The following is a 23,140-nucleotide window of genomic DNA, read 5'->3' as shown; positions in this document are numbered from 1 at the left end:
AGCTGCACATCCGGAGAGGGAAAGCAGTGTTTCGTCAATGGAAGGCATAAAGACAAGTTGGTAGAATTTCTAATCAATTTTGAAAAATATAGTAGGCTAGGCTACTTATTACAAACGAATAGTTGTTGTATCACGCGCAAATGAATAAGACGTTATAACCACGTTATAAGATATATCTTGGTGAGGTTTGAGTTGGCCATTATTCAGTTCAACGATTGATAAATGAATGGCTCTGACAGTGACTGATCGGAGCTGCAAATTGAACGGGTCATCGACAATTTACGGTAGGATTGGCACAAGAAGAGAAGGCAAGACAAGCAAAACCGGTAAAATGCAGCCTAAAGACACGGAATATTCAACAGATGGGTTACCCAAAGCATTTTTACACAGTTTGAGGACACTCTTTGACATCCTTGATGACGGGAAGCGAGGGTATGTGCACATATCGGAGATTGAGAGTCGATGGCAAGGGGCAGATACTCATGATTTGCCCGGCGGGGTGCTGGAGTGCCTGAGGCGGGTGGCCCCACCGCATGGTTGCCTGACATTTGAGCGCTTCGTGGCGGGGTTGCGATACTCCATGCTGAACCCGGACAACAACAACCAAATGAAGGGCCAGTCTGCCGTGCACCCGGAACACCCGCACTCTAAACAGCACCATCTGCCAGCGCAAAAACCAGCCCCGCTCTCTGCCTGCTCTGTCGGAACTCGGATTGAAAACAAAGTTATTCCACTGGATCCGAGCAACGGGACCAACCATATACATCACAACCGCGCATCCTCACTTCAGAGTCGGTCCAGACATGAGGAGGGGAACACTGGATACCCAGTCACCTCTGCCGCAGGTGGCCCCATGCGGTACACCAATGCGGGTTATGAGAGATCAGGCAGAAGTTTGGAACGGATTCCCATTGTGCTCGATAGCGGTTCGTATCGAGCAGATTCGGTTCGAATGGTGAAGCAAGCGCATCCACAGCAGAGTCGGGTGAGGTCCATAGAGTCCCTTGCGCTCGAGTCACCAAACCTCCAAAAACCAAGTAAGTTTGAATGTCACTCTTGATTGATTTCACATTGTGATAAATTAAATAAATATCTGAATGAGTATTGAGTGGGTCTGCAGGAGAGATGAATGATCTAAATCAGGACCAGTCACTCTCTCGCTGTCTCTCTCCATGGGTGTATTTTGTTTCTCACTAGCGTAAGCGATCAGGAAAGACTCAATGATGTAATGCTCATTGATCGTCTCTCAGTAATAAGATAAAGTGGGTTGTAAACCGGCCAGGACTATTCTGCTGCCTCAGTCTCATTGACCCAGCTGTGGACATAGAGGAGTATGAAACACACACACGAGCACTTATCATCGCCATACCAGACACACAGACATCCTCTCACTAAACCTCTGCAGCACAACAGGTTAAGTTCTAGGTTACAAAATGTTTAGCATCAAACTAAATCAGTGGTGTAAAGTACTTAAGTTAAAATATATTAAAGTATCTACTTAAGTAGTTTTTTAGAGGTATCTGTACTTTACGATTTATATTTTTGACTACTTTTACTTAACTACATTTCTTAAGAAAATAATGTATTTTTTACTCCATACATTTTCCCTGACACCAAAAGTAGTCATTACATTTTGAATGCTTAGCAAGACAGGAAAATGGCCCAAATCACACAATTATCAAGAGAACATCCCTGGTCATCCCTACTGCCTCTGATCCTCTGGGCACACTAAACACACATGCTTCGTTTGTAAATTATGTCTGTGTGTTGGAGTGTGCCCCTGGCTATCTATACATTTTAAAAACACTAAAATGGTGCCTTCTGGTTTGCTTAATATAAGGAATTTGAAATTATTTATACTTTTACTTTTAATTTTGATACTTAAGAATATTTTAGCAAATACATTTACTTTTGATAGTTAAGTATTTTTAAAACCAAATACTTTTAGACTTTTATTCATGTAGTATTTTACTGGGTGACTTTCACTTTTACTTGAGTCATTTTATATTAATGTATCTTTACTTTTACAGAAGTAGGACAATTGGGTACTTTTTCCACCACTGGACGAAGTGTCAGCAGCCCTCTGAGCTCTTGATGCATGCAGTCTCGCAGGTTGACGTTTATTGTCATGAATCTTGCCCTGGAGGCAGAACTGAGCGATTTCCTCTAGATGGGCCAGCTGAAAAGTCAATATTGGTTATGTGTGATCCACCGCCTCCATTCGGTCTTATGTAGACTAGTAACATTTGAAATTGCTTTTGTTTTTTTTACATTGGATAAAAGTAGTGATTCAGAGCTACAAAATGGTATATCATACACTGCAGTTGAGTAATTCTGCTTTGAAGTTGATAAACTTGTAAACTCACTTTTGAGAAAATGTCCCTTGAATGTTTTGGTACACCTACTGGAGAGCTCGTCTTTGTCTACACCTATTCAGCATCGTTCACACACCCTTAAGCCTTAGCCCCACCTATCTCTTTACAAAACTCCAAGTAAAAATACACTTCATCTAGTTCTTGGCCTATATCCTAATCTGACTTTGAAAGTGTCCAGATAAAAATATTTAATTTATATTTTATAATTAGCCTATTAGATGATGCTTACCCAGACACTAGTCTAAATTGATGGGTTTGATCCAGCAACCTTTCGGTTACTGGCGCAATGCTCTAACCACTAGGCTACCTGCCGCCCCAAATAAGCTTTGATTATTGAAACGAGTCACATATTGTAACAATTCATGAAAACAAACATTTTGTTTTTGGTCGTAATTTAAGGTGGTTAGGCATAAGGTTAGCAGTGTGGTTAAGGTTAGGGTTAAGGTTAGTGTTAGGTTTAAGTCAGATTTTATGACTTTGTGGCTGTGCCAGCTAGTGACCACTATGCAGAGCTGCCTCCAAGGCAAGATTCATGACAATAAATGCCAACCTGCTGCAGTCTCATTCCTACCTTAGTCATCCATATAAGTTCCAGGCAGTTTGTGGTTGTACAGTTTGTTTTTGATTTGTTGATCTCGTCAGGCTGATTAGGGATTACATGTCCTTACTTAAATATATATAAGAAACAACTTTTCGGTTATAGTCACAATTCTCTTAACCGTTAGGTTACCTGCCACATCAGCTCCATACCAATTCCATCATGCATTGCACAGTGGAGTGAACACACTATAAAAAGTGATTTGAATTTAAAAGGAATTGCGTCAACTGGTTACAATTACATGAGTTAGGTTTTCTCAATTGAAAAAAACTACATTTGTTGAAACCAAATATATGACTCAATGTGAATGTGCATGACGTGTTGAAAACAATTTAGAATCTTTCATTCAATAAAAAAAATCACATTGATCTGTCAAAGTCGTTATTTGATTTCAGACTAATTGAATAGAATAGGTTGAACGAACCAAAGCGTAATTTTGGATCATACCAATCAGAAAAAGCACTTCAGATGAAGAACTGTGCCGTCCTACTTTTTACAGTGCATGACAAGTACTGTGCAATAGGCACCATTTTGAGTCAGCTAATTGATTCCCAGCAACAGATCTTTTGATCACATCCTTTCTTTTAGTGTGAAGGTGCCTACTCTGAGCTTGTCATCACAGCCTTGTAACTTCTAATTTGACCTCACCAACACACATGCTAACACCAAACCTAACGCTACACTACACACATACTGCTAGTGTCAGTGTTTATGGACAGCTCTCTTCAATCATTTAGCTGTTTGTTCTCTCCCTCTATGTGAAGATGATAAGACCAGCCACACCGCTGCTGTACATTTTCTAGCCCTGGAACCACTGGAACCACTGCCAAATTGCCACATTAGAACAGAGAACCAGAGCCCACAGCTAGGGGCCACAGCTAGGGGTCAATCCTTCCACACTCGCTGGTATTTTACTAATGGGTGAGCTCAGCTAACTAACCACCATTATTTCAAAGCCCTGGTATGCCTTTTAAATCTCTCCGCTCCAGTGAAGAGTGTGTAACTGGCCTCCAGCTTGTCCAGCGTGAGTCACAGATCATGTCTCAAATTCCTCAGGATGCTTAGCCAGAGTTTTGAATGGGGTCTGGACTGCTGCTAACGGGATCATCAGCCCTACATTTCCTGGTCCTTTCCTGGTCATTTCCTGGTCCTTTCCTGGTCATTTTCTGGTCCTTTCCTGGTCATTTCCTGGTCATTTTCTGGTCCTTTCCTGGTCCTTTCCTGGTGCCCTCATTAGACTGGCCTGTGTTCACCGAGGTTGGGAAAGCCATGGAGAATATCCTGCTTTGTCACATGCATCACGCAAGCAAGCAAGCACACACACACACACACACACACACACACACACACACACACACACACACACACACACACACACACACACACACACACACACACACACACACACACACACACACACACACACACACACATGCTTTCTCACACTCTCTCTCTCTCTCTCTCTCTCTCTCTCTCTCTAATGGCCTTGCTAAATCCAAGCCTGTCTGTATAACTGGGAATGTCTGAAGCTATAACTGTGACATGTCCGTGAAGAAGCAGCCTGGAGGCCCTGGCTAGCTACCTACGTCAGTGCCACAGAGCCACTCTACAGGAGCCTGTACATGGGATTGGAAAGTGTGGTGAATGGTGATGTTAACTCCCCCAGCAAACCCGCTGGATTAGCGCAGATTACCACACGCAGGGTAATTGAGGCACGGCAGCTGTGAAATCCTGCCCACCCCTGAAGAAGCGGCCATTACCCTGCACTCCCTCTCTCTCTGGCACCCTATTCTCTACATAGTGCACTATATAGGGAATAGAGTGACATTTAGGATGCAGTCTCTTCTTGGGGGATGTCCAGAACCATGGATAGAGGTCACGGCTGCCCCTGTGGTACTCAGTGAAGAGGCTGATGTGGTATTGGAGCAGGGTAATGGGCCAGCAGCTGGTGCTGGATTGTGGGCTATGGTTTACAGAGCTACTGACCCCAATGCTTTAGTGTCCTGCCAAGGTTATGCTGAATTAAAGGCATAATAACAATTATCACTCCTCTGGAGCACTGGATAATAATTCCCACGCTTTTAAAGGCAGCTTCTGGACAGCATCACTGTGTGGGTGAAATTACATCCATGCTATACGATGCTCTAAACATTAGGAAAGATTTAACATTTTTCATGGCTGCAGTTCCTGCTGTTCTATCTCTGTGTAGCTGAGCAGTGAGCTGTAGGCAGTCAGACAGGCGGAGGAGGCTGTGTGGGAGAGGTTGGACAGAGAGAGAGAGAGAGATAGAGAGAGAGAGAGCCTGTCAGAGCTTGCCTTCCTGACCTGTCTGACTGCAGATTAGCTGTGAGGAACAACTCACCTCAGGACAAACTGGCTCTGGAGCCAGACAGAGATACACACACACACACACACACACACACACACACACACACACACACAAAACAGGGGAGGCGCAGAGTACAGGAGGGACATTCTTTGTCAGCCGTTACTGCTCAAGACAACATGACATCACCTGTGGATGGATGGAGCAATAGAAACTGCTATGAAGACGTCCCTCAACTTCCTGGAATGTTATTCATTCACAGCACAACAGAGTTAGGAATGTAGCACAGGCATAGTCAGTGCCGTATGTGATCATGTCAATATTTCCATCAACACTGAGGTTATAATAGACAATGCTACAGTAAATGTAAAACTATTGTTAGCCTTCTATCCAAGTGTTAAAGAGACTCTATAATGAGGGCAAATAAAATGACCTGAGTCTAGATCGGTTGAGTGTGATAGAATAAGCCTACAGGTTCCCCTGTGGGTCACCATCTTATCTTCAGCTGAGCAGCATTCATGCTCTGTAGGGCAGATTCTGACCCTGATATGATGATTTCAATACTAACTAACTATCTTTCTTACTGTCTCTCTCACTGTCTCGCTCTTTCTCTTCTCTATGCTCTCTCTCACTGACTGGCTCTTTCTCACATGCTCCCTCAACCTAACCTCTCCTCTGCTGTACAATCAAAACAGTTTTTCATCACAATTTCTTGCTGCTGGAATGGAAAAACAATACATGTACTGACACATGTTGTGTTTATGTGTTTAGACCAAATGGGAAATGGCACATCGACAGGTGAAACCATTGCAATTAGCAATGCTGTTATAAGATGTGCAAATGAGGCTTACATACACCGGTAAACAATATCCTCTTTGGGTGGCAGAGTCCAACTTGAAGACTATCTAGAAACACTAAACTAGGGGCCTTTCATATTTGGCCACTCTGAACCCCACATACTTCTGCCCTCAAGGAATTATATCCAGTTACCGATTAACAGGATTTCTGGGAGTCATGATACAACATGGAAGAGTATCATGTTTGTTCTGCTCTGTTATCTACTATCACCTGAACTTGCATTTTCTTCTCATCTCCCCCCTCAGAATTGTAATTTGTCCACATTCAATACAACCAGAGAGAAACCTCTTGTCTCTCAGTTGATATTGGTTAGCAGGGAGGCTGGCTTCCTCGTGTGGCCACCATAGGCACTGCAGGATGTCTCTCACACAAAATCAAATCAAATTGTATTTGTCACATGTGCTGAATACAATAGGTGTAGACCTTACAGTGAAATGCTTATTTACAAGCCCTTAACCAACAATGCAGTTTTCAATGTGTGGGGGCACAGGTTAATCAAGGTAATTGAGGTAATATGTACATGTAGGTAGAGGTAAAGTAACTATGCATAGATATTAAACAGAGAGTAGCAGCAGCATAATGCAAATATGGGACGACAATGCAAATAGTCCAGGTAGCCATTTGATTAGCTGTTCAGAAGTCTTATGGCTTGGGGGTAGAAGCTGTTAAGAAGCTTTTTGGACCTAGACTTGGCGATCCGGTACCGCTTGCTGGAGACTTTGGCAAATTTTATGGGGTTCCTCTAACACCGCCTGGTATAGAGTTCCTGGATGACAGGAAGCTTGGCCACAGTGATGTACTGGGCCGTATGCACTACCCTCTGTAGTGCCTTGCGGTCGGAGGCCGAGCAGTTGCCATACCAGTTGGTGATGCAACCAGTCAGGATGCTCTTGATGGTGCAGCTGTATAACTTTTTGAGGATCTGAGGACCCATACAAATCTCTTCAGTCTCCTGAGGGGGAATAGGACATGTCGTGCCCTCTTCACGACTGTCTTGGTGTGTTTGGACCATGATAGTTCATTGGTGATGTGGACACCAAGGAACTTGAAGCTCTCAACCTGCTCCACTACAGGCCCGTCGATGAGAATTGTGGCGTGCTTGGTCCTCCTTTACCTGTAGTCCACATTCTTCTCCTTTGTCTTGATTACGTTGAGGGAGAGGTTGTTATCCTGGCACCACCTAGCCAGGTCTCTGACCTCCTCCCTATAGGCTGTCTCATCGTTGTCAGTGAGACACACACACACAAGATTTGGGGTGGGTTTGTGGTGATAATGTGTTAGTCTGATGTTATCTCTGGTGATTCTAGGCTGGGAGACACAGTTCAGTTCTATCATACAGTGGCAAGAAAAAGTATGTGAACCCTTTGGAAATACCTGGATTTCTACATAAATTGGTCATCAAATTTGATCTGATCTTCATCTAAGTCACAACAATAGACAGACATAGTGTGCTTAAACTAATAACACACAAATTATTGTATTTTTGTTGTCTATATTGAATACATAATTTAAACATTCACAGTGTAGGTTGGAAAAAGTATGTGAACCCCTAGGCTAATGACTTCTCCAAAAGCTAATTGGAGTCAGGGGTCAGCTAACCTGGAGTCCAATCAATGAGACGAGATTGGAGATGTTGGTTAGAGCTGCCTTGCCCAATAAAAAACACTCACAATATTTGAGTTTGCTATTCAAACTATTCAAATTTGCCTGATGTGAACCATGCTTCAAACAAAAGAGATCTCAGAATACCTAAGATTAAGAATGGTTGACTTGCATAAAGCTGGAAAGGGTTACAAAAGTATCTTTAAAAGCCTTGATGTTCATCAGTCTACGGTAAGACAAATTGTCTATAAATGGAGAAAGTTCAGCACTGTTGCTACTCTCCCTAGGAGTGGCCGTCCTGCAAAGATGACTGCAAGAGCACAGCACAGAATGCTCAGTGAGGTTTAGAAGAATTCTTGAGTGTCAGCTAAAGACTTACAGAAGTCTCTGGAACATGCTAACATCTCTGTTGGCGAGTCTACGATACGTAAAACACTAAACAAGAATGGTGTTCATGGGAGGACACCACAGAAGAAACCAATGCTGTCCAAAAAAAAAAACATTGCTGCACGTCTGAAGTTTGCAATAGTCACCTGGATGTTCCACAGCACTACGGGCAGAATATTTTGTGGACAGATGAAACTACAGTTGAGTTGTTTGGAAGGAACACAACACTATGTGTGGAGAAAAAAAGGCACAGCACACCAACATCAAAACCTCAACCCAACTGTAAAGTATGGTGGAGGGAGCATCATGGTTTGGGGCTGCTTTGCTGCCTTAGGGCCTGGACAGCTTGCTATCATTGACGGAAAAATGAATTCCCAAGTTTATCAAGACATTTTCTAATAAAATAAAATAAAATTGTATTTGTCACATGCGGCGAATACAACAGTAAAATGTAAAACCTTACAGTAAAATGCTTACTCACAAGCCCTTAACCAACAATGCAGTTTTAAGAAGTAAAAAATTATGAAAAAGCAGCAGTAAAATAACAATAGTGAGGCTATATACAGGGGGCACCAGTATAGAGTCAATGTGCGGGGGCACCGGTTAGTCAAGGTAATTGACGTAATATATACACGTGCGTAGAGTTATTAAAGTGACTTATGCATAGATAATAACAGAGAGTAGCAGCAGCATAAAAGAGGAGGGGGGGGGGGAATGCAAATAGTCTGGGTAGCCATTTGATTGGATGTTCAGGAGTCTTATGGCTTGGGGGTAGAAGCTGTTTAAAAGCCTCTTGGTCCTAGACTTGGCACTCCGGTACCGCATGTCGTGTGGTAGCAGAGAGAACAGTCTATGGCTAGGGTGGCTGGAGTCTTTGACAATTTTTTGGTCCTTCCTCTGACATCACCTAATATAGAGGTCCTGGATGGCAGGAAGCTTGACCCCAGTGATGTACTGGGCCGTACGCACTACCCTCTTGCGGTTGGAGGCCAAGCAGTTGCCATACCAGGCAGTGATGCAACCAGTCAGGATGCTCTCGATGGTGCAGCTGTAGAACCTTTTGAGGATCTGAGGACCCATGCCAAATCTTTAGTCTCCTGAGGGGGAATACGTTTTGTCGTGCCCTCTTCACGCCTGTCTTGGTGTGCTTGGGCCATGTTAGTTTGTTGGTGATGTGGACACCAAGGAACTTGAAGCTCTCTACCTGCTCCATTACAGCCCCGTCGATGACTCCTTTTCCTGTAGTCTACAATCATCTCCTTATTCTTGATCACTGAGGGAGAGGTTGTTTTCCTGGCACCACACTGCCAGGTCTCTGACCTCCTCCATATAGGCTGTGTCGTCGTTGTTGGTGATCAGGCCAACCACTGTTATGTCATCGGCAAACTTAATGATGGTGTTGGAGTTGTCCCTGGCCGTGCCGTCATGAGTGAAAGTCCAGGATCCAGTTGCAGAGGGAGGTGTTTAGTCCCAGGGTCCTTAGCTTAGTGATGAGCTTTGAGGGCACTATGGTGTTGAACGCTGAGCTGTAGTCAATGAATAGCATTCTCACATAGATGTTCCTTTTATCCTGGTGTGAAAGGGCAGTGTGGAGTGCAATAGAGATTACATCATCTGTGGATCGGTTGAGGCGGTATGCAAATTGGAGTGGGTCTAGGGTTTCTGGGATAATGGTGTTGATCTGAGCCATGACCAGCCTTTCAAAGCACTTCATGACTACAGATGTGTGTGCTACGGGTCAGTAGTCATTTAGGCAGGCTACCTTAGTGTTCTTGGACACAGGGACTATGGTGGTCTGCTTGAAACATGTTGGTATTACAGACTCAGACAGGGAGAGGTTGAAAATGTCAGTGAAGACACTTGCCAGTTGGTCATCGCATGCTCAGAGTACACGTCCTGGTAATCCGTCTGGCCCTGCGGCTTTGTGAATGTTGACCTGTTTAAAGGTCTTACTCAAATCGGCTGCGGAGAGCGTGATCACACAGTCGTCCAGAACAGCTGATGGTCTCATGCATGTTTCAATGTTACTTGCCTCGAAGCGAGCATAGAAGTTATTTAGCTCGTCTGGTAGGCTCGTGTCACTGGGCAGCTCTCAGCTGTGCTTCCCTTTGTAGTCTGTAATAGTTTGCAAGCCCTGTCACATCCGATGAGTGTCGGAGCCGGTGTAGTATGATTCGATCTTAGTCCTGTGTTGAAGCTTTGCCTGTTTGATGATTCGTCAGAGGGCATAGCAGGATTTCTTATAAGCTCCCGGGTTAGAGTCCCGCTCCTTGAAAGCGGCAGCTCTATCCATTAGCTCAGTGCGAATGTTGCCTGTAATCCATGGCTTCTGGTTGGGGTATGTACGGTCACTGTAGGGACGACGTCATCGATGCACTTATAGATGAAACCAGTGACCGATGTGGTGTACTCCTCAATGCCATCGGAATAATCCCGGAACATTTTCCAGTCTGTGCTAGGAAAACAGTCCTGTAGCTTAGCATCTGCTTCATCTGACCACTTTTGTATTGTCCGAGTCACTGATGCTTCCTGCTTTAATTTTTGCTTGTAAGCAGGAATTAGGAGGATAGAATTATGGTCAGATTTGCCAAATGGAGGGCGAGGGAGAGCTTTGTACACGTCTATGTGTGTGGATGTGGTAAATGTGGTTTAGAGTTTTTTTCCCCTCTGGTTGCACATTTAACATGCTGATAGAAATGAGGTAAAACAGATTTAAGATTCCCTGTATTAAAGTCTCCGGCCGCTAGGAGCGCCGCCTCTGGATGAGCATTTTCCTGTTTGGTTATGGCGGCATACAGCTCGTTGTGCGGTTTTAGTGCCAGCATCGGTCTGTGGTGGTATGTAGACAGCTATGAAAAATACAGATGAAAACTTTCTAGGTAGATAGTGTGGTCTACAGCTTATCATGAGATACTCTACCTCAGGCGAGCAAAACCTTGAGACTTGCTTAGATATGGTGCACCAGCTTTTGTTTACAAATATGCATTGTCTTACCAGAGCCTGCTGTTCTATCCTGCCGATGCAGTGTGTAACCCGCCATCTGTATGTTAATCATGTTGTTGTTCAGCCACAACTCGGTGAAACATAAGATATTACAGTTTTTAATGTCCCGTTGGTAGGATATACGTGCATTTAGCTCGTCCAATTTATTTTCCAGCGATTGTGCGTTGGTCAGTAGTATGGATGGCAAGGACAGATTAGCCACTCGTCGGCGGATCCTCACAAAGCAGCCTGATCTCTTTCCGCGATATCTTTTCCGTCTCTTTCTCCTGTGAATGACGGGGATGATGGCCTGTTCGGGTGTCTGGAGTAAATCCCTCTCGTCCGACTCATTAAAGAGAAATTCATCATCCATTTCAAGGTGAGTAATCGCTCTTCTGATTTCCAGAGGCTCTTTTCGGTCATAAGAGACGGTAGCAGCAACATTATGTACAAAATAAGTTACAAAAAAATTGAAAAAAACAAACAAAATAGCATGGTTGGTAAAGAGCCTATGAAACGGTAGCCATCCTTTCTGGCGCTATTACATTTTGCAGGAGAATGTTAGGCTATCTGTCCCCCAATTGAAGCTCAACAGAAGTTGGGAGATGCAACAGGACAACGACCCAAAACACAGACGTAACAACAAAATGGCTTCAACAGAATAAAATACGCCTTCTGGAGTGGCCCAGTCAGAGTCCTGACCTCAACCCGATTGAGATGCTGTGGCATGACCTCAGAGAGCAGTTCACACCAGACATCCCAAGAATATTGCTGAACTGAAACAGTTTTGTAAAGAGGAATGGTCCAATTCCTTCTGACCGTTGTGCAGGTCTGATCCAAAACTACAGAAAACATTTGGTTGAGGTTATTGCTGCCAAAGGAGGATCAACCAGTTATTAAATACAAGGGTTCACATACTTTTTCCACCCTGCACTGTGAAGGTTTACACGGTGTGTTCAATAAAGACATGAAAACGTATAATTGTTTGTGTGATATTAGTTTAAGCAGACTGTGTTTGTCTATTGTTGTGACCTAGATGAAGATCAGATCAAATTGTATGACCAATTTATGCAGAAATCCAGGTATTTCCAAAGGGTTCACATACTTTTTCTTGTCACTGTAGATAAAAACCTTCATCCACTGAACACAACAGAGTGAGTCAGAACTTCTCTCGTCTCTGGCTTTCATGTCCACCAAGCTCTATGTATTTGATACTAACATTATACAAGAGCAAAGATACCCAAACACTAACATGTACCTAATGTTTACGTTATTCCTTACAGCAAATGGATATGTTTTTATTTGATGTGTTAGGTGATGGGTACCCAGAAGCATATACAGAGTTCCAACAGTATTGGGACAGTGACACATTTTTCTTATTGTTTTGGCTCTGTACTCCAGCACTTTGGGTTTGAAATGATACAATGACTATGAGGTTAAAGTGCAGACTGTCAGCTGTTATTTGAATGAATCGTGAATATTGACGAGTGAGAAAGTTACAGATGCACAAGTATCATACCCCCAAGACATGCTAAGCTCTCACCATTACAATAACAGGGAGGTTAGAATTATTTGAAGGGGTATGACATTTGTGCATCTGTAACTTTCTCACTCATCATTATTCATGATTCATTCAGGATTATCCGTAATCATGGTAGCATCCACATGAATGTAGAAGTGTTTAGAAACATATTCTATTCTTATTTACAATAAAAGTGATTCCAAAATGGCACAATACATTATTTACCATGAATTTCTATTTGGCACAAAATAATCTCAAACACAAACAAAACAAGCAACATTTCCATAGACATATGGAAATATCTGCTCTATCCAAAATTACAACCAACTAGTTGCAGCATTACCACAACAAATGGAGGAGGCAGGTAGAAGGGGGAAAAAGTAAGGATCTTGTCTGTCGGCCCTGCATTAAAGACCAAAATTGGTTAAAGAAAACTGTGATAAATAAAAATATATACCAGTTTCATTTAAGGACCAAAAAATTGACAGCTGTGCCATATAAATTGCAAAATAGTTGGGAACAGATTTTCCATGTACCGATTCCATGGCACATGGTTTATGAATTGACATGCAAAATGATGCCGGATTCAAAACTTAGAATTTTTCTATTTAAATGATTATACAAAATTCGCGCAACCAATAGAATGTTATATACAGTGGGGAGAACAAGTATTTGATACACTGACGATTTTGCAGGTTTTCCTACTTACAAAGCATGTAGAGGTCTGTAATTTTTTATCATAGGTACACTTCAACTGTGAGAGACGGAATCTAAAACAAAAATCCTGAAAATCACATTGTATGATCTTTAAGTAATTCATTTGCATTTTATTGCATGACATAAGTATTTGATCACCTACCAACCAGTAAGAATTCCGGCTCTCACAGACCTGTTAGTTTATCTTTAAGAAGCCCTCCTGTTCTCCACTCATCACCTGTATTAACTGCACCTGTTTGAACTCGTTACCTGTATAAAAGACACCTGTCCACACACTCAATCAAACAGACTCCAACCTCTCCACAATGGCCAAGACCAGAGAGCTGTGTAAGGACATCAGGGATAAAATTGTAGACCTGCACAAGGCTGGGATGGGCTACAGGACAATAGGCATATACACAGGACAATGTGTATATACAGTTGAAGTCGGAAGTTTACATGCACCTTAGCCAAATACACATAAACTCAGTTTTTCACAATTCCTGCCATCTAATCCTAGTAAAAATTCCCTGTCTTAGGTCAGTTAGGATCACCACTTTATTTTAAAAATGTGAAATGTCAGAATAATAGTTGAGAGAATGATTTATTTCAGCTTTTATTTCTTTCATCACATTCCCAGTGGGTCAGAAGTTTACATGCACTCAATTAGTATTTGGTAGCATTGCCTTTAAAATATTTAACTTGGGTCAAACGTTTCGGGTAGCATTCCACAAGCTTCCTACAATAAGTTGGGTGAATTTTGTCCCATTCCTCCTGACAGAGCCGATGTAACTGAGTCAGGTTTGTAGGCCTCCTTGCTCGCACATGTTTTTTTCAGTTCTGCCCACAAATATTCTATAGAATTGAGGTCAGGGCTTTATGATGGTAACACCAATACCTTGACTTTGTTGTCCTTAAGCCATTTTGTCACAACTTTGAAAGTATGCTTGGGGTCATTGTCCATTTGGAAGACCCATTTGCGACCAAGCTTTAACTTCCTGACTGATGTCTTGAGATGTTGCTTCAATATATCCACATCAATTTCCTTCCTGATGATGCTATCTATTTTGTGAAGTGCACCAGTCCCTCCTGCAGCAAAGCACCCCCAAAACAGGATGCTGCTACCAGCGTGCTTCACGGTTGGGATGTTGTTCTTCGGCTTGCAAGCCTCTCCATTTTTCCTCCAAACATATGATGGTCATTATGGCCAAACAGTTCTATTTTTTTTCATCAGACCAGAGGACATTTCTCCAAAAAGCACGATCTTTGTCCCCATGTGCAGTTGCAAACCGTAGTCTGGCTTTTTTATGGTGGTTTTGGAGCAGTGGCTTCTTCCTTGCTGAGTGGCCTTTCAGGTAATGTTTATATAGGACTCGTTTTACTGTGGCTATAGATATTTTTGTACCTGTTTCCTCCAGCAGCTTCACAAGGTCCTTTGCTGTTGTTCTGGGATTGATTTGCGCTTTTCGCACCAAAGTACATTCATCTCTAGGAGACAGAACGCGTCTCCTACCTGAGCGGCATGATGGTCTGCATGGTCCCATGGTGTTTATACTTGCGTACTATTGTTTGTACAGATGGATGCGGTACCTTCAGGCGTTTGGAAATTGCTCCCAGTGATGAACCAGACTTGTGGAGGTCTACAATTTATTGGAGGTCTTGGCTGATTTATTTTGATTTTCCCATGATGTCAAACAAAGAGGCACTGAGTTTGAAGGTAGGCCTTGAAATACATCCACAGGTACACCTCCAATTGACTCAAATGATGTCAATTAGCCTATCAGAAGCTTCTAAAGCCATTAAATAATTTTCTGGAATTTTCCAAGCTGTTTAAAGGCACAGTCAACTTAGTTTATGTAAACATCTGACCCTCTGTCTTTAAACAATTGTAGGAAAAAATACTTGTGTCATGCACAAAGTATATGTCCTAACTGACATGCCAAAACTATAGTTTGTTAACAAGAAATTTGTGGTGTGGGTGAAAAACGAGTTTTAATTTGACTCCAACCTAAGTGTATGTAAACATCTGACTTCAACTGTATATATACATGTCTTCCCTGTGGCTCAGTTGGTAGAGCATGGTGTTTGCAACGCCAGCATGGTGTGTGCAACGCCAGGCTTGTGGGTTCGATTCCCACGGGGGGCCAGTACAATTTTTTTTTTTTTTTAAATGCATGAAATGAAATGTATGCGTTCACTACTGTAAGTTGCTCTGGATAAGAGTGTTTGCTAAGTGACTAAAATGTATGTATATATATATGTATGAATGCTTATATATAGATACATATATATGTGGGTATGTACTGTGTGTGTGTATATATATATACACTGCTCAAAAAAATAAAGGGAACACTAAAATAACACATCCTAGATCTGAATGATTGAAAGAATCTTATTAAATACTTTTTTCTTTACATAGTTGAATGTGCTGACAACAAAATCACACAAAAATAATCAATGGAAATCCAATTTATCAACCCATGGAAGTCTGGATTTGGAGTCACACTCAAAATTAAAGTGGAAAACCACACTACAGGCTTATCCAACTTTGATGTAATGTCCTTAAAACAAGTCAAAATGAGGCTCAGTAGTGTGTGTGGCCTCCACGTGCCTGTATGACCTCCCTACAACACCTGGGCATGCTCCTGATGAGGTGGCGGATGGTCTCCTGAGGGATCTCCTCCCAGACCTGGACAAAAGCATCCGCCAACTCCTGGACAGTCTGTGGTGCAACGTGGCGTTGGTGGATGGAGCGAGACATGATGTCCCAGATGTGCTCAATTGGATTCAGGTCTGGGGAACGGGCGGGCCAGTCCATAGCATCAATGACTTCCTCTTGCAGGAACTGCTGACACACTCCAGCCACATGAGGTCTAGCATTGTCTTGCATTAGGAGGAACCCAGGGCCAACCGCACCAGCATATGGTCTCACAAGGGGTCTGAGGATCTCATCTCGGTACCTAATGGCAGTCAGGCTACCTCTGGCGAGCACATGGAGGGCTGTGCGGCCCCCCAAAGAAATGCCACCCCACACCATGACTGACCCACCGCCAAACCGGTCATGCTGGAGGATGTTGTAGGCAGCAGAACGTTCTCCACGCGTCTCCAGACGTTGTCACGCCTGTCACATGTGCTCAGTGTGAACCTGCTTTCATCTGTGAAGAGCACAGGGCACCAGTGGCGAATTTGCCAATCTTGGTGTTCTCTGGCAAATGCCAAACGTCCTGCACGGTGTTGGGCTGTAAGCACAACCCCCACCTGTGGACGCCGGGCCCTCATACCACCCTCATGGAGTCTGTTTCTGACCGTTTGAGCAGACACATGCAGGATTTGTGGCCTGCTGGAGGTCATTTTGCAGGGCTCTGGCAGTGCTCCTGCTCCTCCTTGCACAAAGGCGGAGGTAGTGGTCTTGCTGCTGGGTTGTTGCCCTCCTACGGCCTCCTCCACGTCTCCTGATGTTCTGGCCTGTCTCCTGGTAGCGCCTCCATGCTCTGGACACTACGCTGACAGACACAGCAAACCTTCTTGCCACAGCTCGCATTAATGTGCCTACCTGGATGAGCTGCACTACCTGAGCCACTTGTGTGGGTTGTAGACTCCGTCTCATGCTACCACTAGAGTGAAAGCACCGCCAGCATTCAAAAGTGACCAAAACATCAGCCAGGAAGCATAGGAACTGAGAAGTGGTCTGTGGTCACCACCTGCAGAACCACTCCTTTATTGGGGGTGTCTTGCTAATTGCCTATAAGTTCCACCTGTTGTCTATTCCATTTGCACAACAGCATGTGAAATGTATTGTCAATCAGTGTTGCTTCCTAAGTGGACAGTTTGATTTCACAGAAGTGTGATTGACTTGGAGTTACATTGTGTTGTTTAAGTGTTCCCTTTATTTTTTTGAGCAGTGTATATATATCAAAAATATATTTGGGAGATTGGAAATGATGCAGACAATTACATTGATGGAAGCAACAATCTATCTGCAATATTAAAGCTGATCCACTTCCCCCCCAAAAATGAGTCGAGTCACAAGCTTGATGTAGTCATTGTGTGCTATGAATATGAAACTAAATGCTTAACTTTTTACTACTTTAATACACATATAAGTGAATTTGTCTCAATTCTTTTGGTCCCCTAAAATGGGGGGACTATGTACAAAAAGTGTTGTAATTTCTTAACATTTCACCCAATATGGATGAAAATACCATCAAATTAAAGCTGACAGTCTGCACTTTAACCTCATAGTCATTGTATCCAAAGTGCTGGAGTACAGAGCCAAAACAACAGAATTTTCACTGTCCCAATAGTTTTGGAGCTCACTGTACAATGTACTAACCAGACAGCTGATACCTGTGTTCCAGACAAGATCTGGAAGTCAGTTGGTGACCACCCCTTCCTGCCCTCTCTCTGGTCCAGGTATTGTGGAGTCTGGTTTGCCGAGGTCCCAGAGTGAATCAGCCACGGGATTTACTGCCTCCAGACGCCATGGGCGGAGCCGGGATGAGCAGAGACGCCACACCATCACCAACGGAGTGGGTTACGGAATGGTACGTACATGTGTGTACACACACACACACACACACACACACACACACACACACACACACACACACACACACACACACACACACACTGTTGCATATGCACAGATTTAAGAGGGGCAGTCAAACAACCATGTTCTCACCGCTAGTGATGTTCAGTGATGGTGTTCATGTTAGGGGTCATTTTATCTAGAGGGTGGAGCTGAGAACAGTTCCATGGATAAACAGGCCTTTCTGCTCTGTGCAGACTTCTACTGTTCTCTGGCACTTTGTTTCTGTTGGCCAACACCCACCATTCACTCCCTCATTCCACCCCTCTCCTACTTCCCTCCCCCTTTTTTCTCAGTCCAACCCCTCTTCCTCTGTTGACTCCCAATCTCCTGCCCCCCTTCCATGCCTCCTCTCTCTCCCTTCCATGCCTCCTCTCTCTCTCTCTCTCTCTCTCTCTTCCTCTCTCTCTTTTTCTCTATCCCCCTGCCTCTCATTTCTCTGAGGCCTACTCTCTCTCTCCCTCTCTCTCTGTCTTTTCCTCTCTCCTTCCACTCTTTCTCTGTGTTGAGTTGTAGAGGGAGCTGCTCCCCCTCCCCCTCCCTCCTCCCCCCTCTGATTGCCTGTCCACATGGTAATGAGCCGGGTCGGACCCAGGGGCCTGGAAGCAGGGGACTCGCTTGGTCCACCCGGCCCAGCCTGGACAACCGTTTGGGCAGCCTACACCACTGTCTTCATCCCTCTCAGCAGCAGTCTGTACAGCAGCAAGGCACTGCACTTTTTCCTTTGGGTGAGTGAGAACAATTACAGGAGAGAGGAAGAGAAGGAAGGATATTTAGACTGGAGGAAAGTCTTGTTTCGCCATTGAGGAGTTTCCATATATATACATGTCTACTACCCGCAGCAGATGCGTGTCGAGCTGTGTCAATATTTAACTATGGAGTTATGAGCAGAGTCAGAGAGAGATAACAAGTTGTCAAGTAGCTGAATGTTTGACAGTTCTGTTGTGTGTCTGTGGTTAATGAGTTGTTGAAGCTAGTGAACAGTGCAAGTGTGGGTTTGTATCAGGTTGTGTCTTTTTGATAACCTGTAAACTAGTTGGCATGTTGGCATGTTGTTGCTGTAGCAGTCGTATGGTAGTTTGTACTGTTTGGAGCTGCTGTGTAGACTAGCCCTATGCACATTATATAGAAATAAATCATGCCTCAGTATTGAAAATAGGAGATTGTTCAAACAAAGCTTGTCCCTGTATTGGATTTTGGTGATATTGTTTACATGCATGTGGCTACTCCCGCAATCCGTTTTATCACAGGGGACAATTTTAGGACTCATCATTGTAGTCTGTATAAAAATGTGGGATGGACCTCTGTCTGTAAGAAGAGAGCTGCATACTTGCTTATTTATTTACAAAGCGATCTTACAGAAACTCCCTTCATATGTAACTTCATTAATTAAGTTTAGAATCATAAGTTACCAAACCCATTCTCAGGAATGGATAACACTAGAGAGACTTTCAGTCTCCACAGATTTTTGTGGAACAATCTGCTGAGTTTTATTTGTTTAACCTTTATTTAAACAGGGAGTCACATTGCGATTAAAAATATATTTTCCAAGAGAGCCCTGTGTACATTACAATAAAAACAGAATAATAAAACATCATATATATATATATATATATATATATGTGTATGAAACAATATATTTCAGCACACAATAAGAAATAAACATATTTAATAAAAGCAATCACATTCAACTACATAGAGGTCCTCAATCAATCATTTAAACAGCCTGAGTGACACCAGAACATATAACTGCAGTGAACTCTGGGGCGGCAGGTAGCCTAGTGGTTAGAGTGTTGGGCCAGTAACCAAAAGGTTGCTGGATTGAATCCCCGAACTGACAAGGTAAAAATGTGTCGTTCTGTCCCTGAACAAGGCAGTTAACCCACTGTTCCCTGGTAGGCCGTCATTGTAAATAAGAATTTGTTCTTAACTGACTTGCCTAGTTAAATGAAGGTTAAATAAAACATTCTAAATGAACATGATATTGTACTTTGTGATTTTAGATAAGACAACATCATCAGTGTCATGCCGTGGTTGGTGTTGTATGCTTTGTCATTTTAACACTGGTGATGTTAGCCAGCTGGGACATGTACCCCCCTCTCCCCTCTCTAACTTTTCTATCATTCCCCATGCACCCCCCCTTCTCTACAGAGCTGCCCTGCCTGTGGCCCACCACACAAACACACAGCCTGACACTGGGTCACGCTTAATTCCAGCCACAAAACCCCCCACCCCTCTCCGTCTTTCTCTGCTCTCTCTCTCTTTCATCTCTCTTTCTCCTCTCCTCTGTCCTCTGTTTGCAGGTCCCATTCAACCCAGCAGGGCCAGAGCTGAAAGGGGAAATGTGTTTAGTATGCAGTGATGGCACAAGAGGTTTATCCTGGCTGGTTATAGTCCAGATCAGATAACAACAACAGTATCAGCACACTTTGACAATGCTGCTTGGTTTATGTCATTGGGAAATAGGCCTTTGTACAGATGGTTTTCCCAACAGTGATAGTGTATAGAGAGAGTGGATGACACATCAGGTGGCTGGATGCCAGGAATGGGGCCTGTGCTGTGGTACTGGAGGATAAGATGGTCAGCAGAACTCGATGCTGTCTGCCTGCCACTGGGACAGGACGGCCTGTTGGAGTGGCTACTGTTTACCCATTCTTAGGTCTCTGCACGGTTGCCATGGCGCCGGGCTGATTGCTCCTATGAATATTGCTCTTCCTTTTGAGGTCGGGGAACAATTCTGGCACAATTGGCCCTGGGCCATTGTCTCAGGACAACATGTAGAGATGTAGCTTTTTGACCATCATAAATGTGACATGCAAGCCTAGCTAATACACAACTTTTACCCTGAGATGATTGTAAATTAGGGACCCCTTTTTTGGGGCTCAGGATGAGTATAAGTTTGAGGAGCAAGCAGCAAGCATACAGTCGCCAAATGACTTCAGGTTAGTGACCAGAATTGCCGATCATAGTGAGATAGATGTTGACTCCCTCTTGCTCCAGCTGAAGCAGATGAAGGAGTTGGAACAGGAGAAGGACTCTCTGCTGGCTGGTCTGGACGTGGTGGAGCGGGCTAGAGAGTGGTACCAGACCCAGATCCACAATGTCACAGAGAGACAGAGACACGTGGGCCAGAGCAACCACTGCACGGTAAGGACTGTTCATTAGGCAGCAAACAGAAGAAAACAAACTGAAACAGGGAGGGACTACCTCCTGGACTTGTCCATTTTCATTTTAAAAATGAATATGTCCCGAGGGCCTCCAAAGTGGCACAGCGGTCTGATGCACTTCATCACAGTGCTAGAGGCGTCACTACAGACCCGGGTTCCATCCCAGGTTGTATCACAACCGGCCGTGATTGGGAGTCCCATAGGACGACGCACAATTGGCCCAGCGTTGTCCGGGTGAGGGGAGGGTTTGGCCGGGGGGGCTTTACTTGGCTCATAGCACTCTAGCGACTTCTTGTGGGAGGCCGGGCGCCTGCAGGCTGACCTCGGTCGTCAGTTGGACAGTGTTTCCTCCGACACATTGGGGTGGCCGGCTTCTGGGTTAAGCGGGCGGGTGTTAAGAATCGTGGTTTAGCGGATCAAGTTTCAGAGGACTCATGCCTCCGCCTTTGCCTCCCGAGCCCATTGGGGAGTTGCAGCGATGAGACAAGATCTAAATTGTGGGGGGAAAAGGGAGTAAAAAAAAATAATATATTTTTTAAATGACAAGAAAAAAAATATGAATATGTCCTAATGAACATGTTACAGTATAATGCAGTACAATAGGTATGGATAATATATAAATTATCTGAAACTCTTCTTACTGTCTCTCTTTCTCTCTCCCACCAGGATTTCTTCACAGAATCCCAGAATCAAAGTCGCATGGATGTTCTGCTTCCTAAGCTGCAGGAAGCCAACCACTGCCTTAATGACCTCATTTCCTGCTCTGGAATGGTGAATATTGATGATTCACCTTGAAATAAGACATATTACCTGACTGTGTGTAACTCAGCCTCCTCACTGCCCTATGAGGAATGGTTGTCTCATATAATTGTGCAATTTCTAAGTTCTAAGTTCAAGTTCCAGTAAGAGTTTTCCTCTTACTGGAATCCTCTCAGTGGCAATTATATGTTGAAAGTTCGTTCTATGTTTTAGACAGAGAGTATAGTCAACCCTAAACACTGGAGTCTTTACTGAAACATGGTAAATAATAGTGAATCATCTATTTATTTCTCTCTCTCCCTCTTAGCAGTCTTTCCCATTCTCTGGCACCCAGCCCACAGCGATCTCCTCCAGCTCCCAGCCTCCTGCGCCTGCCCCACCAGAAGCCATTCAGAGACTGAAGGACCAGAACCGCCTTCTCACCCAGGTAAACTGAAGATACTGTTAGATGTCAATTAAATGTACTGTATATACAGTATACTGTATATGTATCATTCACCACTGTCCCTCTATGGTCGTCTAACCTCTACCTATCTCTTCTCTTCTCCCTGCTGCATCGAAGCTCTGTATGTACACTCCTTAAATGCACAATAAAAGCTTGTTTAAACTCTCTTCTCCCCGGTCCATGTCTCCCCTCCTCATTTCCTCCTCCACCACTCCTCCTCTCTCCATCCCTCCATCCCTATCTATGCCCCGGTGCAGGAGGTGACTGATAAGAGTGAGCGCATCACTCAGCTGGAGCAGGAGAAGTCTGCTCTGATCAAACAGCTGTTTGAGGCTCGCGCCCGGAGCACGCACGACAGCAGCACCATGGACTCCACCTTCATCTGAATACAGACAGCATAATCTATCTGACCCCCCACTCACAACAAGACAACTGTATCAGACTCAACTCACCACTCCTGGCATGATGAAAACATCTTGAACTTTGACCCCCCACTTGACCACACCCTCTGGATCTCCCCAACTGACAACTCCACTTAAAATGGCCTGCACACTAATCTGGGCCGACCCCTCCTAGAGTAGAGGGACTCCCGAGTCCACCGTCCTCTGATACCATCAGCCTCACCCGCTTGGCAGAAAGCCTGGAACACCATAGTCTAACCATTCCTAACTGGGAACTGCCCAGGATTCTACTCTCTCTCGAAATACTCCAAGGATCTATTGTGATCCACTAGGATCCTACCTTATTGGACCAGACTTTACGTTCACCCTCCCTTCCATCACAGTATAAGCTATGTGATTGGACATCATGAACAAAATCTAAAACCCTTACATGG

General features: G+C 43.9%; 1 protein-coding gene across 2 annotated transcripts; it reads left to right on the top strand.

The window, feature by feature from the left end:
- sapcd2 (suppressor APC domain containing 2) lies at positions 1 to 23,122 on the top strand. 2 transcript variants are annotated; one of them, XM_029709449.1, is made up of 6 exons: positions 1 to 1,037; positions 17,760 to 17,890; positions 20,935 to 21,081; positions 21,768 to 21,872; positions 22,171 to 22,287; positions 22,563 to 23,122. In XM_029709449.1, exons 1-6 carry the CDS (start codon positions 227 to 229, stop codon positions 22,689 to 22,691), a joined length of 1,440 nt encoding a protein of 479 aa, XP_029565309.1. In that variant the 5' UTR covers positions 1 to 226; the 3' UTR covers positions 22,692 to 23,122. The 2 variants fall into 2 exon arrangements, with proteins under 2 accessions (XP_029565309.1, XP_029565308.1); XM_029709448.1 differs by having other exon boundaries at positions 22,168 to 22,287.
- Positions 23,123 to 23,140: the final 18 nt, after the last annotated feature.

Source organism: Salmo trutta, chromosome 23 (genome assembly GCF_901001165.1).
Source record: "Salmo trutta chromosome 23, fSalTru1.1, whole genome shotgun sequence".
In the NCBI taxonomy this organism is placed as follows: Eukaryota; Metazoa; Chordata; class Actinopteri; order Salmoniformes; family Salmonidae; genus Salmo; species Salmo trutta.
This window is presented reverse-complemented; position numbering and strand designations above follow the sequence as displayed.

Coding starts and splice junctions, on each gene's coding strand:
- sapcd2 (XM_029709448.1), top strand. CDS start 227: ATGGCTCTGACAGTGACTGATCGGAGCTGCAAATTGAACGGGTCATCG. Junction 17,891..20,934: donor ACGGAGTGGGTTACGGAATG/GTACGTACATGT, acceptor CTCTTGCTCCAG/CTGAAGCAGATGAAGGAGTT. Junction 22,288..22,562: donor AGAACCGCCTTCTCACCCAG/GTAAACTGAAGA, acceptor GCCCCGGTGCAG/GAGGTGACTGATAAGAGTGA.